Genomic DNA, 14,187 nt, shown 5'->3' on the forward strand with positions numbered 1-14,187 from the left:
GGGAGCTGTTGCATTGTGGTAAACTGTGGTCAATGTCATGAGACAAAGTATATGTGTACCGCTGTATGGAAAGTGAATTTGCTCTGTAAACCTTCACCCAAATCACAATTTAAAAAAAAAAAAAGGAAAAGAAATACCCCAGATGGGTAACTTTTACAATCAGGAGCTCCTCAGTTGCTCACAGCAAATTCCACCACAGAGTTTACAAAGACTTATGGCTAGAAAAGCCATACCAGGTAATTAACTAAACCACACCTACTGAGATGTTTTAACAAACAGATGTAGTGCTTGAGGCACTTACTTGTATATGCCAAGAAATTGTGAAGATAGCTACCTGGTCAACTGACTAGAAGAGATTCGTATTTGTGTCCATTCCAAAGAAACGTAATCTAATAGAATGCAGAAATTATCAAACCATATCATTAATATCACATGCAAGAAAAATTTGCTAAAAATAATTTTTAAATACTTGCAGTAGTATATTGACAGGAAATTGCCAGAAATTCAAGTCAGATTCAGAAGAGAATGCCAAATAACAGATACTACTGCTGATGTCACATGGATCTTGGCTGAAAGCAAAGAATAACAAAAAGATATTTAGCAGTGCTTTATTGACTATGCAAAGGCATTTGACTGTGTGGATCATAATAAATTATGAATAACATTGCAAAGAATGGGAATTCCAGAGCACTTAATTGTGCTCATGAGAAACCTATACATAGATTAAGAGGCAGTCATTCCAACAGAACAAGGGGATAGTGCATGGTTTAAACTCAGGAAAGGTATGTGTCAGGGTTGTATCCTTTCACCACACTTATTCAATCTGTATGCTGAGCAAATAATCTCAGAAGCTGGACTATATAAAGAATGTGGGATCAGGACTGAAGAAAGACTCAATAACAATCTTTGATATGCAGATGTTCCAATAAACAATACTATGATAAATGAAGAAAAGATTGAAGCTGTCAAGGATTTCATTTTATTTGGATCCATATTGAATGCTCATGAAAACAGCAGTCAAAAAATCAGACCATATTGTTCTGGGCAAATCTTACAAAAGATCTCTTTAAAGTGTTAAAGAGCAAAGATGTCACTTTGAAGACTAAGGTGCATCAGACTCAAGCCATGGCATTTTCAATTGCCTTATATGCATGTGAAACTGGACAATAAATAAGGAAGATCAAAGAAGAATCGATGCCTATGAATTGTGGTGTTGATGAAGAATACTGAAAATACCACAGACTGCCAAAAGAACAAATAAATCTGTCTTAGAAGAAGTACAACCAGAATGTTCCTTAGAAGTAAACATTGCCAGACTTCATCTCACTTAATTTGGTCATGATGTCAAAAAGGACCAATCCCTAGAGAAGGATATCATGCCTGTAAAGTTCAGAGTTAGCAAAAGAGGGGAAGACCCCAACAAGGTGGACTGACACAGTGGCTGCAACAATGGGCTCAACCACAGCAAGGACTATGAGGATGGTACAGGACCAGGCAGTGTTTCATTCTACTGTACAGAGGAAGCCAACTCAACAGCACCTAACAATATATAAAGAAAATCAAAGCAAAAATTGATAAAGCAAAAAATGTTTAAAATTAATCTAAACAAGTAGAAACAATCAACCCAATAACTCACACACACAAAAAAGGAGAGGGTATGAACAGACATTTCACCAAAGAAGATATTCAAATGATCAACAAACACATTAGATAGATACTCCATATCACTAGCCATTAAACCAAAACCTTCTTATAGCAGCCCTAAAGGACAAAGCAGAACTGCCTCACAGGGTTTCCAAGCCTGTAAATCTTTACAGAAGCAGACTGCCTCATCTTTCTCCCATGCAGCAGCTAGGAGGTTCAGCTGACTTTTGGGTTAGCAGTTCAATGTTTCAACCACTGTGCCACCAGAGAGCTCCTTTCATTAACCATTAAACTGAAAAAAAAAAAAAAAAAAAATCACTGCTGTCAAGTCGAACCCGACTCATAGCAACCCCTCCTTGGGTTTCTGAGGCAGTATCACTACAGAAGTAGACTGCCCAACCTTCCTTCCAAGGAGTGGCTGGTGGGTTTGAATAGCTGTTAGGGAGAGGCAAATCAAAACTACAAGATACCACATCACCATTACTATAATGACAATGATCAAAAAAAATGAAAAACAACAGGTGTTGGTGAGGTTGTGGAGAAACTGGAACCCTCATCCACTGCTGGTGGGAATATAAAATGGCACCACTACTGTGGAAAACAGTTTGGTGGTTCCTCAAAAAGTTAAACACAGAACTATCATATGATCCTAAATCCCAATACTAGGTATATACCCAGAAGAATTGAAGGCAGGAATGTAAACAGAAATTTGTACACCCATGTTCACTGCAGCACTTTCATGTGGAAACAACTGAAATGTCCATCAGTAGATGAATGGATAAATAAAATATTGTATACACACACAATAGAATACTACTCAGCCATAAAGAGAAACAAAGTACTGATGCATGTTACAACATGGATGAACCCTGAAAACATCATACTGAGTGAAATAAGTCAGTTGCAAAAAGACAAATATTGTATGATTTCACTTAAATGAAATAAGCAAATGTATAGTGTGATAGTTGGAGCTGTGTGTCAACTTGGCTGAACCCCAGTTCTGTGTGGTTGTTCCCATGATGGGATCAGATAACTGTATTCTGAGTGGCCAATCTGCCCAAGGGGAGTTTCGCTAGGGGTGTGGCCTGCTTCCAGGATATCCAGGGACATCCCGGGAAGAGAGACATTCTTCTGTGTATTGGGACTCTGGTGTGCTGCCTACACCACAACTTTCTGTGAGTGAGCAGCCCACCGTTAGGCCTGGAGATATTGGATTCATCTTTCGTTGGAGTCAACAGCCCATGTACTGCCTGCCAGCCTTGAGCTTCTCAGTCCCCTGCGGTTGTAGAAGCTAAGGCTGCCTCCAGCCTAACATTTCCTCCAGGGACTTTGGACTTGCTAGCTTCTATACGTTTGTGAGCCATTTTCCTAAGATAATTTCTCTCTCTCTCTTTATATATATATATATATATATATATATATATATATAAGCTTTGCTGGTTTTTGTTTCTCTAGAGAACCCAGTCCAACACATTTGGTACCAGAAGTGGTTCTAGAGAGACAAAATCATAACAAAGATTATTGGTGATTACGAGAGGCAGTAGGGAGGGAGAAAGAGGGAGTTTTTAGGAAGCACTGAAGCTATGTTGGTTGTGGAAAAATGATTTGGAAAAGGATAGTGTGAATGGTTGCACAACTTGAAGAATGTAATCAATGTTACTGAATTGTACATGTAGGAATGGCTGAGATGGCATATCTGTTGTTATGTATACTTTCATCACTAAAATTTTTTTTAAAAAAAAGAGGAAACAGATAAATTCAGACATTTACAAAGAGGTTTTTTAGAAAATTGAGACAATGTCAATATGGACTGCATATTAGATGATAATGAACTACATATTAGATGATATTATGGAACCAGTATTCATTCTCCTGGATATGATCATGATATTATAATTATGAGCAAGAATGGCCTTATTCTTAGGAGATACAAGCTAAGTATTTAAGGGCAAACTATCATAATATCTGCAATTTACTTTCAAATGATTGAGGGGGGAAAAATGTACACACACATGAGAAAGCAGGTAGAAGAGAAAAAGAGAGAAAAGAAATTTGACAAAAATGTTAACAATTGATAAATTTAGGTGTAGGGTATAAGAGTGTTACTGTATTATGCTTTCAATTTTTCTACTGGTTTGATATTTTTCAAAATAAAAGATCACGGAAAAAAAGAAGTGACAGAGGCTTTCAGCCTAAAGATAGAGGTATAAAGTTAGCTTTCCTTTACCTCCTGAAATCTATGCCAAATAACAAAGAGAACAAGAAATAGAAACACAAATTCTTCTTTCTACAAACTAAAGAAGCAGCTAAGAAAAAAAGGGAAATATAAGATATCTAAATTTATTATCTTCCTAAGTGGTAAATTAATCAACAGATATTTTAAGTTGATATATTAAAAAAAAAGTAAATACATTATTTAGCTTAAGAAAAACTAAAACAAATAAAATATGGAGGATGCATACAAGGAGATTTTCATTTGTATTTTAAATCTTTTATACTGTCTTACTGTTTGTATCAAGTATCACATGTATTAGTAGTAGCAGGAGTGATAGTAGTAAAGGATTCTGTGACAAAGACACTGTGCCCAGAGAAAACGTTATCTTTCACCATCTACACTACATCAAGGTAAGATATTTAAACCACAAATTTAAATGGTAAAATACTCTGAAATACCATTAGGTTTAGCTGAACCAGAGGTCGACCTACATAAACACCATGATCATGATACCAAAAAATAATAATACACTTGAATGGCATATTCTATTATTTCAAGTAACTTAAAATCATTATGATTCTTGCTTTTAAAATTTTTAATAAATAGACTCACAGTTCCACAAGGTTTGGAAGCTTCTGAGCAAGATTTTCAGGCTGAAAATAAAAAAACTCAGAATTAAATTTTATTTTTAATACTTATAAACATTTCTGATTAACATAAACGCAGAGTACTATCCTATGTGGGGTATAAATTTTAAGAAAACAATTTGAATACGATAAAGCAGCAGGTCTCAGTACAGACCCAGATCTGTAGCACAGAATATATACTACAATTTAAATTTATAAATATGAACATTTACAATCAATGTTCCTGAGAGAAACTGGAAACCTCATATTCCATGGTCATGGAACAAATAAAAATTTTCTTAACTCTTTTATCTAATCCAGAAAACGAAACTAATCAATTCCATGTTGGAAATGAATGTTAGTATCATATAGCTTCTAAGGTTGACCATTCCATGAGGTAGAACCCACCCCTAAGTGTAGAAGATTGTACCATTAATATTTGCAAAAGACTATCATAAAGTCCCCCAATTTTATAATATCATTATGACATAAAATTTCCTCCATAAAACTGCTATTCTCTGGTGAACAACTGCCTTCACTTTAACACAAGCACTTGCAACTGGCTTTTCTATCTCACAAAGAAACAGCTGCTTCTCAATCACATGAGCCTTCCAGTTAGCAGACAAATGCCTTAGGCATTATACCACCAGACCTCCTGGGTAATAATACAGAGAACCACAAATCTATATTCAAATACAGATGCTATGTAGGAAGCTAAGCTGGTACTCCAATGGTTCTCAAGCTTGACCATACAAAGGATTAGTCCCTGGGCCTCACCACCAGAGCTTCTAATTCAGGTCTGGGGTGGAGTCCAACAGTCTGCATTTGTAATAAACTTCCAGATAGTAATGATGCTGCTAGTCTGGGGACTGCCTTGAAGGACCACTGAAGTATACTATCAAATGACTATTGCTTCAACTCTAGCCACACAGCATGTATTGTCAACTTACTACTTAAAGAAATTATTAACCACAACATATTGTTGTTGTTGTTGTTTTGTTGTTATGTGCCGTCGAGTCGGCCCCGATATTGTAGACCTTTGTAATTCTTTGGTAGTGTTGAAATTGCATTGTTAAATTGACATAGGGCAAGATCTACTACAAGATATGAGGGAAAGAACATTATTTCAAATATATATATGTATTTCACTGACTACTAAAGATAGACGTTTGAGCATTTGGGTACAAAAATTTAGTATTATATACCATGAGCCTATTAATATACATCTAAAGATTTTTAAAAATACAGGCAAAATTATAGATTACATTGAACCACTAAATCATTTCAAAGAATAAAACGTTTTAAAATTTTATCCTATATAAGTAATCATTCAATAATTAATAAAAAGTTTAGTCAAGATTGAGATATACAGCAAACTTTCACCCCTCAGAGGGTTCTTATGAATATAGACAATAAACTAGTTATCTGGATATTCAAAACTTGAACTTGTAGACAACTGCATGCATTAATTTTTTTTTTCCTCCCTGTTGGGAATTACCTTCCATGTTCAGAAACTAGAGCAGAGCTTCTGCTGAGGCCAGTTCATGCTGATTCATTTTACATTACAAAGACCATATACCATGTTGAAAAGTTTGCAAATTAACCTGAAACATAATGTGTTTGCCCTCACATTTCCACCTTGTAGAAAATGCTCATGTATCCTTTTATCCCTCTCATTAATGAAAGGATTTATTCAGGAGAAAGCACTTCTCTGGCAAGGTTTTCTACCTGTATTTACCAAAAGGAAAAACAAAACAAAACCAAATAAACTGCCATCAAGTCAATTCCCATCCATAGCAACCCTACAAGGCAGAGTAGAACTGCCCCATACGGTTTCCAAAACTGTAAATCTTTACCGAAACAGACTGCCTCAGCTAGTGTGTTGGAAACTTTTTGGTTAGCTGCCAAATGCTTGTACCGCTACACTACCAAAGCTCCATCCACATCTAGACTGAGTAAAAGTGGATTCTGGGAAGATGGTGTCATATTGACAGTCTGCATGCTCAGTCCCTCTACCAACAGGGATTTTGAAAAATTTGGTAAAACCAAAAAAACCCAAATTCACTGCCGTCTAGTCGATTCGACTCATAGCGACCCCTCCTTGGGTTTCCGAGGCGGTATCTCTATGGAAGTAGATTGCCCAATCTTCCTTCCAAGGAGTGGCTGGTAGGTTTGAACTGCCAGCCTGCTGGTTAGCAGTTAAATGCCTGAGGCACTATACCACCAGAGCTCCTCCAACTAGGTAAAGCAGATGCAAATAATGATATTGGAGTTACGAGCAGCTAACAAGAAGATGAAATATTAGATCCAGTGAAGGCAGCAAAAGGTAGTAAGTTAAGAGACTGGGAAAAATAAAGAAAACCACCCAGCCAGTGAAGCCAAAGAGAAGTCATTATAAATATAAAAGACATCAAGGAGGAAGGGAAAAAAAAATCACATCACTGGAACCCACAGGCTTTAAAGACTCAGAATAGCCACTTCAGTAGTTTTTCAAGGTGAGCTGGGGCTTTGAGTAGGGATGAAGATTGTACTGGAAACGGAAAAGAACTCCCTTAGCTTAAACTTCCCCAGAGTCTGAAAGAAAGTAAAGGAAAGAGAAAAGAAACTGAGTAAACAGAACCCCAAAGCCAATACATGGCAGTGGGCTCAGATCCAACTCTTAGCAACCCTTTATAGCACAAAGAGGATCTGGGACCTAGGATTTTGCAACTTGTGGATCTGCATGGAAGAGTATGGCCCTTTGTCCTTTGGGACAACTATCAGGTCTGAACCGTGGGGCTTTGATTGACGACTGCATGCCATCCTCGGCAGATGGCCTCAGACAGAGCCAGGGGCCAAGGAGGCTGTCCTTCCCAGGACTGCATCACTGACTGAATTATCTCGCACTAAGCACAGAAAACAGCCTCCGCCTTTCTATCCTAGGGTTCACTTCTGGAACTTCACCACCCCCCTTTTTTCCCCTGCCTCATCCAATAGAAGGAATATTTTAATCCTCCACTAGTCAACCGTAGCTACTACACTGAACACCTTACCCAAGAGACAAGTAACACCAGTAGTTCCTGCACCACAGGATCAACAACAGATGGCAGACAACACCTGCTCATCCCAACTCCAAATCCTCTTCATGAGGAACAGAGACCTGCACTCAAATCCCCCCACCAGTGATTCCACCAAAATAGAGAAAGCTGGAGAGTGATCCAGTCCAGCTGAGTTAATAAACAAAGGAGTACACCTGCTCCACACTTCCAGATATAGTAAAACAGAAAACCAGAGTGAAACAATCAGTACATAACTAACTAATAAAGACAACTACTTCAAATTCTCTAGAAAACAACAGAAAACTTCAAATCAAACAAAAAAACAGGACAAAATAGTAGAAACTAATGCCCAAGCTAAAGAATTTGGATATCTTCCAAAGGAAGAACAAGCAACAGAACTATCTGATAAGGAATTCAGAAGACACATATATAGGACTCTCCAAAAACTCAAGAAAACCATAAACAGAAGCAAGGAGAAGACAGACAGTACCCTGAAACAATTCAGGGAAATCATTCAAGAGCAAAGTAACAAGAAAAGTAACAAGATACATACATATTTAGAACTCATACAAAAACAGCAATTAGAAATCCAGAAGATGAACACTAAAGTTACAGGGATAGATAACACAGTGGAAGGACAAAAGAGTAGACAAGAATTGGCTGAAGAACACATTTCCCAGCTAGAAGACAAATCCTTTGACACCAGCCTATATGAGGAAAAATCAGAACAAAGTTTAAGAGACATGAAGAAAACCTAAGAGTTACATGGGATGACATGAAAAGAAACAACATACACCTGATTAGAATACCAGAACAAGAGGAGGCAAAAAAAAAAAAAAAAAACCACTGAGAAAATTGTTGAAGACTCGCTAACAAGTTGATTTCCCCCATACCGCAAGGTACAGTGACTAAAAGTAAGCCAATCTGTCTTTGTACTACTCACATAGACCAGGGGCCATGCAAATAACTATATACAACCATAGAAGAACTGCAGTATGTATCATCCACAAAGACTATGTGGTGCACAATGGCTCAAGTGTGATCTACATAATCTTATAAAAAGGTCATTCCATTCTGTGTACACAAGTGAAGCTTTGCCTTTGTTTATGGCTACACTCACAAGCCAAAACTACCTCAGTTTTTTTTAACTACTATACCTGGCTCTTTTCATATGGAGCATAATGCCTAAGGCACTTGACTGCTAACCAGAAGGCTGGCAGTTCAAACCCACCAGCCACTCCTCAGAAGGAAGGTTGGGTAATCTACTTCCATCATGATACTGCCTCAGAAACCCAAGCAAGAGTCACTGTGAGTTAGAACCGACTCCACAGCACATAGCAACAACAACATGCCTAGAAAGTTAACCGGAACTAACCCCCCCCCCCCACAATCAGTTAATAAATTCTATGTTTTTCAGGACTCAAATCAAACCTAATTTCTTCTAAAAAGCTGTTCCTGATTTTCAGTTATTAATATCCAGTTTACCCTATGTAATGGTTAAGGTTGTATGCCAACCTGGCTGGGCCATGGTTTGGAGTGGTTTGGCAGCTGGATGTAGTTATTCCCCATGATAAGACAGGACATGGTGCGAGCCAATGATCTGCTGATCTTGGACTCATCAGACTCAGCAGCCAGCAGCCTGTCTGTCAATCTTGAGTTCATCAGCTCCTGCACCTGCGTGAGTCAGGGAAGCTTTCAGCTTCACTTTTGATCTACAGACTTAAGACTTGCCAGCCTCTACAACAAGGTGAGTAATCTTTCTCAGATGTTACTCTTAGACCTGAATGATTCTTTTCCTAGTATTGATACTTCTCCTTACAAAGGGAAATAAACACTTTCATTTAGGGGTGTACATAAAAAGTACAAAAAAACTCTGGCAGGGGGAATAAACAAGAGGCTTAATAATAGCTGTTCCTCTGAAAAAGGAAAGACTTGTCTACAAAAGAAATGTAATTAGACCCTTATGTAGTTTCATATGCTGGGACAGTATCAATATCGTAACTGGCTAACTAGCAAGGCTTGTGGTCACTCTTTCCAGATGCCTACTTGGCTCAGTCGGAATACTATTAGAATCTTTCAATGACAAAATAGCTAGTTCTTTTGAGCTATGGCTATATACACAATTAAGCACTGAATAATGTTTCTGCTGCAAATAGTGCATCATTGTGTCTTTATCAATAAATAAGTGCAGTGTTTTTATTTAAAAATAAGCACAGACCTTGAGAAAATTGCAGTTCATTAGAATGTTCTTTAAAAAAAAAAAAAAGACAAACACACAATATCTGTCAAAAGTCAGGCAATTAAGCAGCCCATTGCATAGGCTCTGCTGACATCTGCTGGTGTGCTACAATAAGTCATTCTCTGCTTTTCAATTACTACATTTTTAGCAATGCAGATAAGTAATGAGGGAAACACTGTACATTTTAATTTTGATACTTCTACATATGTGGTCCTCATGAGTCAGAATTGACTCATTGCCAACTAACAACAACAATGTAGGTTAAGTACAGGGAGTAAGAGACTGGACAACTACCTCATTCTACTAAACAAAAAAAAAAAAACAAACTTACCGCCATCGAGTCAATTCCGACTCACAGTGACCCTCTTTGAATTTCTTGAGGCAGTAAATCTTTACAGAAATAGATTGCTCACTCTTCTGCAGAGTGGCTGGTCGGTTTGAACCACCATCCTTCTGGTTAGCAGTCAGATGCCTCAGGCACTACACCACCAGAGCTCCTTTCATTATACTAAATCAGTGTCAAAATTTTTGTTACTCTTAAAGAACTGAGCTCTAGGGCTACATTATAGATGTTACACAGATACAAATTGCTCATTTTGATCCACACACTTATGTTTATTTTCTAAAATTTTAAATCATAATAGATATAAGCAATAATCTGTAACATGCTTCTCAACTTATCATTGTCATTTTTTTCTCACAATTTTGACACACAAAAGCTTTAACAAATATATAACCTGTACTCAGATTTCTTGAGTAAAAATACCTACTAAATTACTTGAAAATTGTTTTTCTAAATTCAGTTTCTACATTAAAATTGACATTATCATTTAGCTAAACAAATTTTTTTTGTTACAAATAATGCAAAAGTAAACTTCAGCAAACACAAGTAGTATAAAATATACCTCAAATTTTGAAAGAACAATGCTTCATCTTATCTTTTTGTTTTAAACTGCCAACTATTCTTCTTTTTTTTTCAAATTGTGATTTGGGTTAAAGTCTACAGAGCAAACTCACCTTCCATACAGCAGTTCACATACACTTTGCCTCATGACATTGACTACAATTTACTAGAATGCAACAGCTCCCCTCCCACTTTCTCCCGATAGCTACCTCCTCCCTGTGTCTATCCCTCCATGCACTCCTGCCCCTTGAGCTGTCTCCCTGTGCATAAACAGCCCTTTTTTTTCTCCCATGATTGTTCTCTCCAAGGAGCATATCAACCTCGGGTAAATGTTCAACTCATATGCCTGTCTCTTGCCTGGCTGGAAGCCACAGGTATGGGTTCAATTCTAGACCTGAAAGGCAGCTAGGGGCCATAGTCTCAGTTGGTTCCACCAGGCTCTGTCTGACCAGCAAACCGGGCCCCCCTTTCCCTTCCCCCAAAATGATTTTGAATTTTGTTCCACATTGTTCTCCCTCTCTATCAAGGATCTCCTACATAGATCTCCCTCTGAGTGGTTGACAGTGGTAGCCGGGCACCATCTAGTTCTTCTGGTCTTACAGTTGTGTAGGCTGAGGATTGCATGGTGTACCAGTCATTCGGACTAACCGGTTCCATGAATCTTTGGTTTTCTTCATTCTTCTCTGCTCTGGATGAGGAGAGACCCATCGTTGCATCTAGATGGCTGCTTGCAAGCTTCTAAGATCCCAGTTGCTACTCACCAGAGTAGGAGGTGGAATACTGTTTTGTGTAGTATGCTATGCCAACTGAGTTTGATGTTCCCTGCAACTATGGTCCCAAGCCCACAGGTTCAACTACTTGCTCCCTCTGGGTGGCTGGCTGTGGCCAAGAAGTGACTACAACCTTGTCCCTTGTCAGCTCTACTATACACCTGGGAATTCTTACAGAACATACAAATACACTTGTAGAACTATTATTGTCTGCCAACCCTATATTTCACCCTTTCTAAGAAAACTTTCCCACTCTCTTAAATGGGAACATTTTAAGGTTGTGTTTCCAGTAGCAAATTCTTCAAATATTTTGCAAATAACAAGTTCAGTGATGCTAGGCACCTCTCTACTTCCATCTCCATCTCCTCCCCCAACCTTCCCTTCCTCCTCCTCTTGCTGCTGCTGCTGCTGCTCCTCCTCCTCTGAGCACCTAGGAGGACTACACTTCTCCAAGTTGAGCATGGCCAGTGCCTCACTTTGTTCAATGAAATTAAGTCAAAGTAGAAGCCTTGAAAAGCTTGAGTACAAAAGACCTCACCTCTTCCAGACAGGTGGTGCAAGCTCTGTCAACCCTCATCTCTAGGGGGGACCCTTGGGCAGAGTCCTCAACAGATCAAACAGTTGTGCAGTGTGAGCAAGAAATAAAATTGTGTTGTTTTAAGCTACTAGGTGAGTCCCTAGTTAACATGATACTCTCAAACACGTTTTCCAGCAGCGACAGTTAATGTGCCTGGCTGACAACTAGAAGGCTGGAGGTTTGAGTCCACCCAGAAGCAGCTTCGAAGAAAGGCCTGGTGATCTACTTACAAAAAATCAGGCAATGAAAACACTATGGAACAAATAATTCTATTCTGATACATGTGAGGTTACCCTGAGTTGGCATCAACTTAACAGCAACTGGGTTAAAAAATATATATATATTACATAAGCCACTAGTATTCTGGGGTTCAGTATAACATTGTCTACCCTGGTCTCTAACAACATAGTTGTTTCAAAGAAGTGAAAAATTACACGCAGATAAATTCATACCAGTTATAAAAAGTTAATGATGATTTGGTACTGAAAGAAAGAAAACACTTCATAAACTACAACAATACCCTCTGTTGTTTGTTGTTGTTATGTGCAGTTGAGTTTGCCCTGACTCACAGTGACCCCTCCTTGGGTTTCCGAAGCACTATCACTACGGAGGTAGATTGCCCAACCTTCCTTCTGAGGACTGGCTGGTGGGTTTGAACGGTCTGCCTTCTGGGTTAGCAGTCAAGTGCTTTAGGCACTATGCTACCAGATCAATAATTTAGACTTACTGCTTTTGAGCAAGTACACAGCATGAGTTAATACCATGTGTCTACATGGGAACAACTGTGACAGATATCTTTTCCTACAAGCAACATAAGCATTGCTCCTTCAGTTTTTCTCTCCCTTTTCATGTAAATTATAGAGCAGTATTTCTCAATGGAGGAATCAGAAACCTTCATAGGCTGCTGGGATCAGAAAAAGAGAGCCACCACAATGTTTCCCCTTCTGATAACACGTCACCAAAAATCAAACTTGTTGCTATCAGGTCGATTCTGGTGCATGACAATCCTATCTGTTACCAAGTACAACTACTCCATAAGGTTTTCTTAGCTATAATCTTTTATGGAAGCAGACTGTCAGACCTTTTCTTCTATGGTGCCACAGGCTGGGTTTAAATTGTCAACTTTTAGATTAGCAGCCAAGAGCCAATAATTTGTGCCACCCAGGAGCCCTGGAAAATGTGTTTGAGTGTATCACCAGCCCACCAACCTCCTCTTGCTAAAGAGAAAGCCACTCCTAACAAGGGCTATGTAATACCTGATAGTACCACTAACAGATTATACATGCTTTGCTAGTTGTTACTGACATCTTTCCCATCAAAAATGTAATGAGCTTTTATTCAATATTGTATTAGAAGTCCTAGTCTGAGAAATAAGAAAAAAGAAAGAAAGAAAAGGTATCCAGATTGGAAAAGAACTAGTAAATTTACTTCTATTTGTAGAAGATAGAATCCTATATATAGAATATCCCAAAAACCTTCTAGAGCTAATAGAGGAATTTAGCACAGTTGCAGGGTACAAGGTCAACAAAACAAAAATCAACTGAGTTTCTGTACACCAGCAATGAGAAATCTGAAAGGGAAATACTTTCTTTACAATAGAATCTAGGTTAATAAAATAACTAGGAATAAATTTAACCAGGGATATGAAAGACTTATACAATGAAAACTATAAAATGCTGCTGAAAGAGATTAAAGAAGATTTAAATAAACAGAAAGATATTCAATATCCATGGACTGGAAGACTTAATGTTGTTAAGATGTCACTGCTTCCCAAAATGATCTATATATTCAACACAATCCTGATCAAAATTCCAAAAGCCTGCTTTAGAGAAACAGAAAAACCAATCTGCAACTTTATATGCAATGACAAGAGGCCCTAAATAGCTAAAACAATGTTGAAAGAGAAGAACAAAGTATGAAGACTCACACTTCCTGATCTTAAGACATACTATACAGGTATAGTAACCAAAACAGCCTGGTATTTGTATAACAATGTTGTTGTTGTTGTTATTTGCCATCGAGTCAGCCCTGACTCATAGCGACCCCTCCTTGGGTTTCCGAGGCAGTATCACTACGGAGGTAGGATTGCCCAACCTTCCTTCCGAGGAGTGGCTGGTGGGTTTGAACCGCCAGCCTTCTGGTTAGCAGTCAAGTGCCTTAAGCACTATGCTACC

The 14,187-nt window shown here is 38.3% G+C and overlaps 1 protein-coding gene across 1 annotated transcript in view; it reads right to left on the minus strand.

Moving 5' to 3' along the window:
* The window catches only part of LRRC28 (leucine rich repeat containing 28), a 375,800-nt gene that overhangs the window by 292,562 nt on the left and 69,051 nt on the right, over nucleotides 1-14,187 (minus strand). Inside the window, exon 2 of the mRNA XM_007959947.2 lies at nucleotides 4,472-4,512. Coding sequence (XP_007958138.1) covers nucleotides 4,472-4,512 — 41 coding nt within the window. The remainder of the gene's footprint in view (nucleotides 1-4,471; nucleotides 4,513-14,187) is intronic.

Source organism: Orycteropus afer, unplaced genomic scaffold, assembly GCF_000298275.1.
Source record: "Orycteropus afer afer isolate SDZICR_OR568_19922 unplaced genomic scaffold, OryAfe1.0 scaffold00019, whole genome shotgun sequence".
NCBI lineage: Eukaryota > Metazoa > Chordata > Mammalia > Tubulidentata > Orycteropodidae > Orycteropus > Orycteropus afer.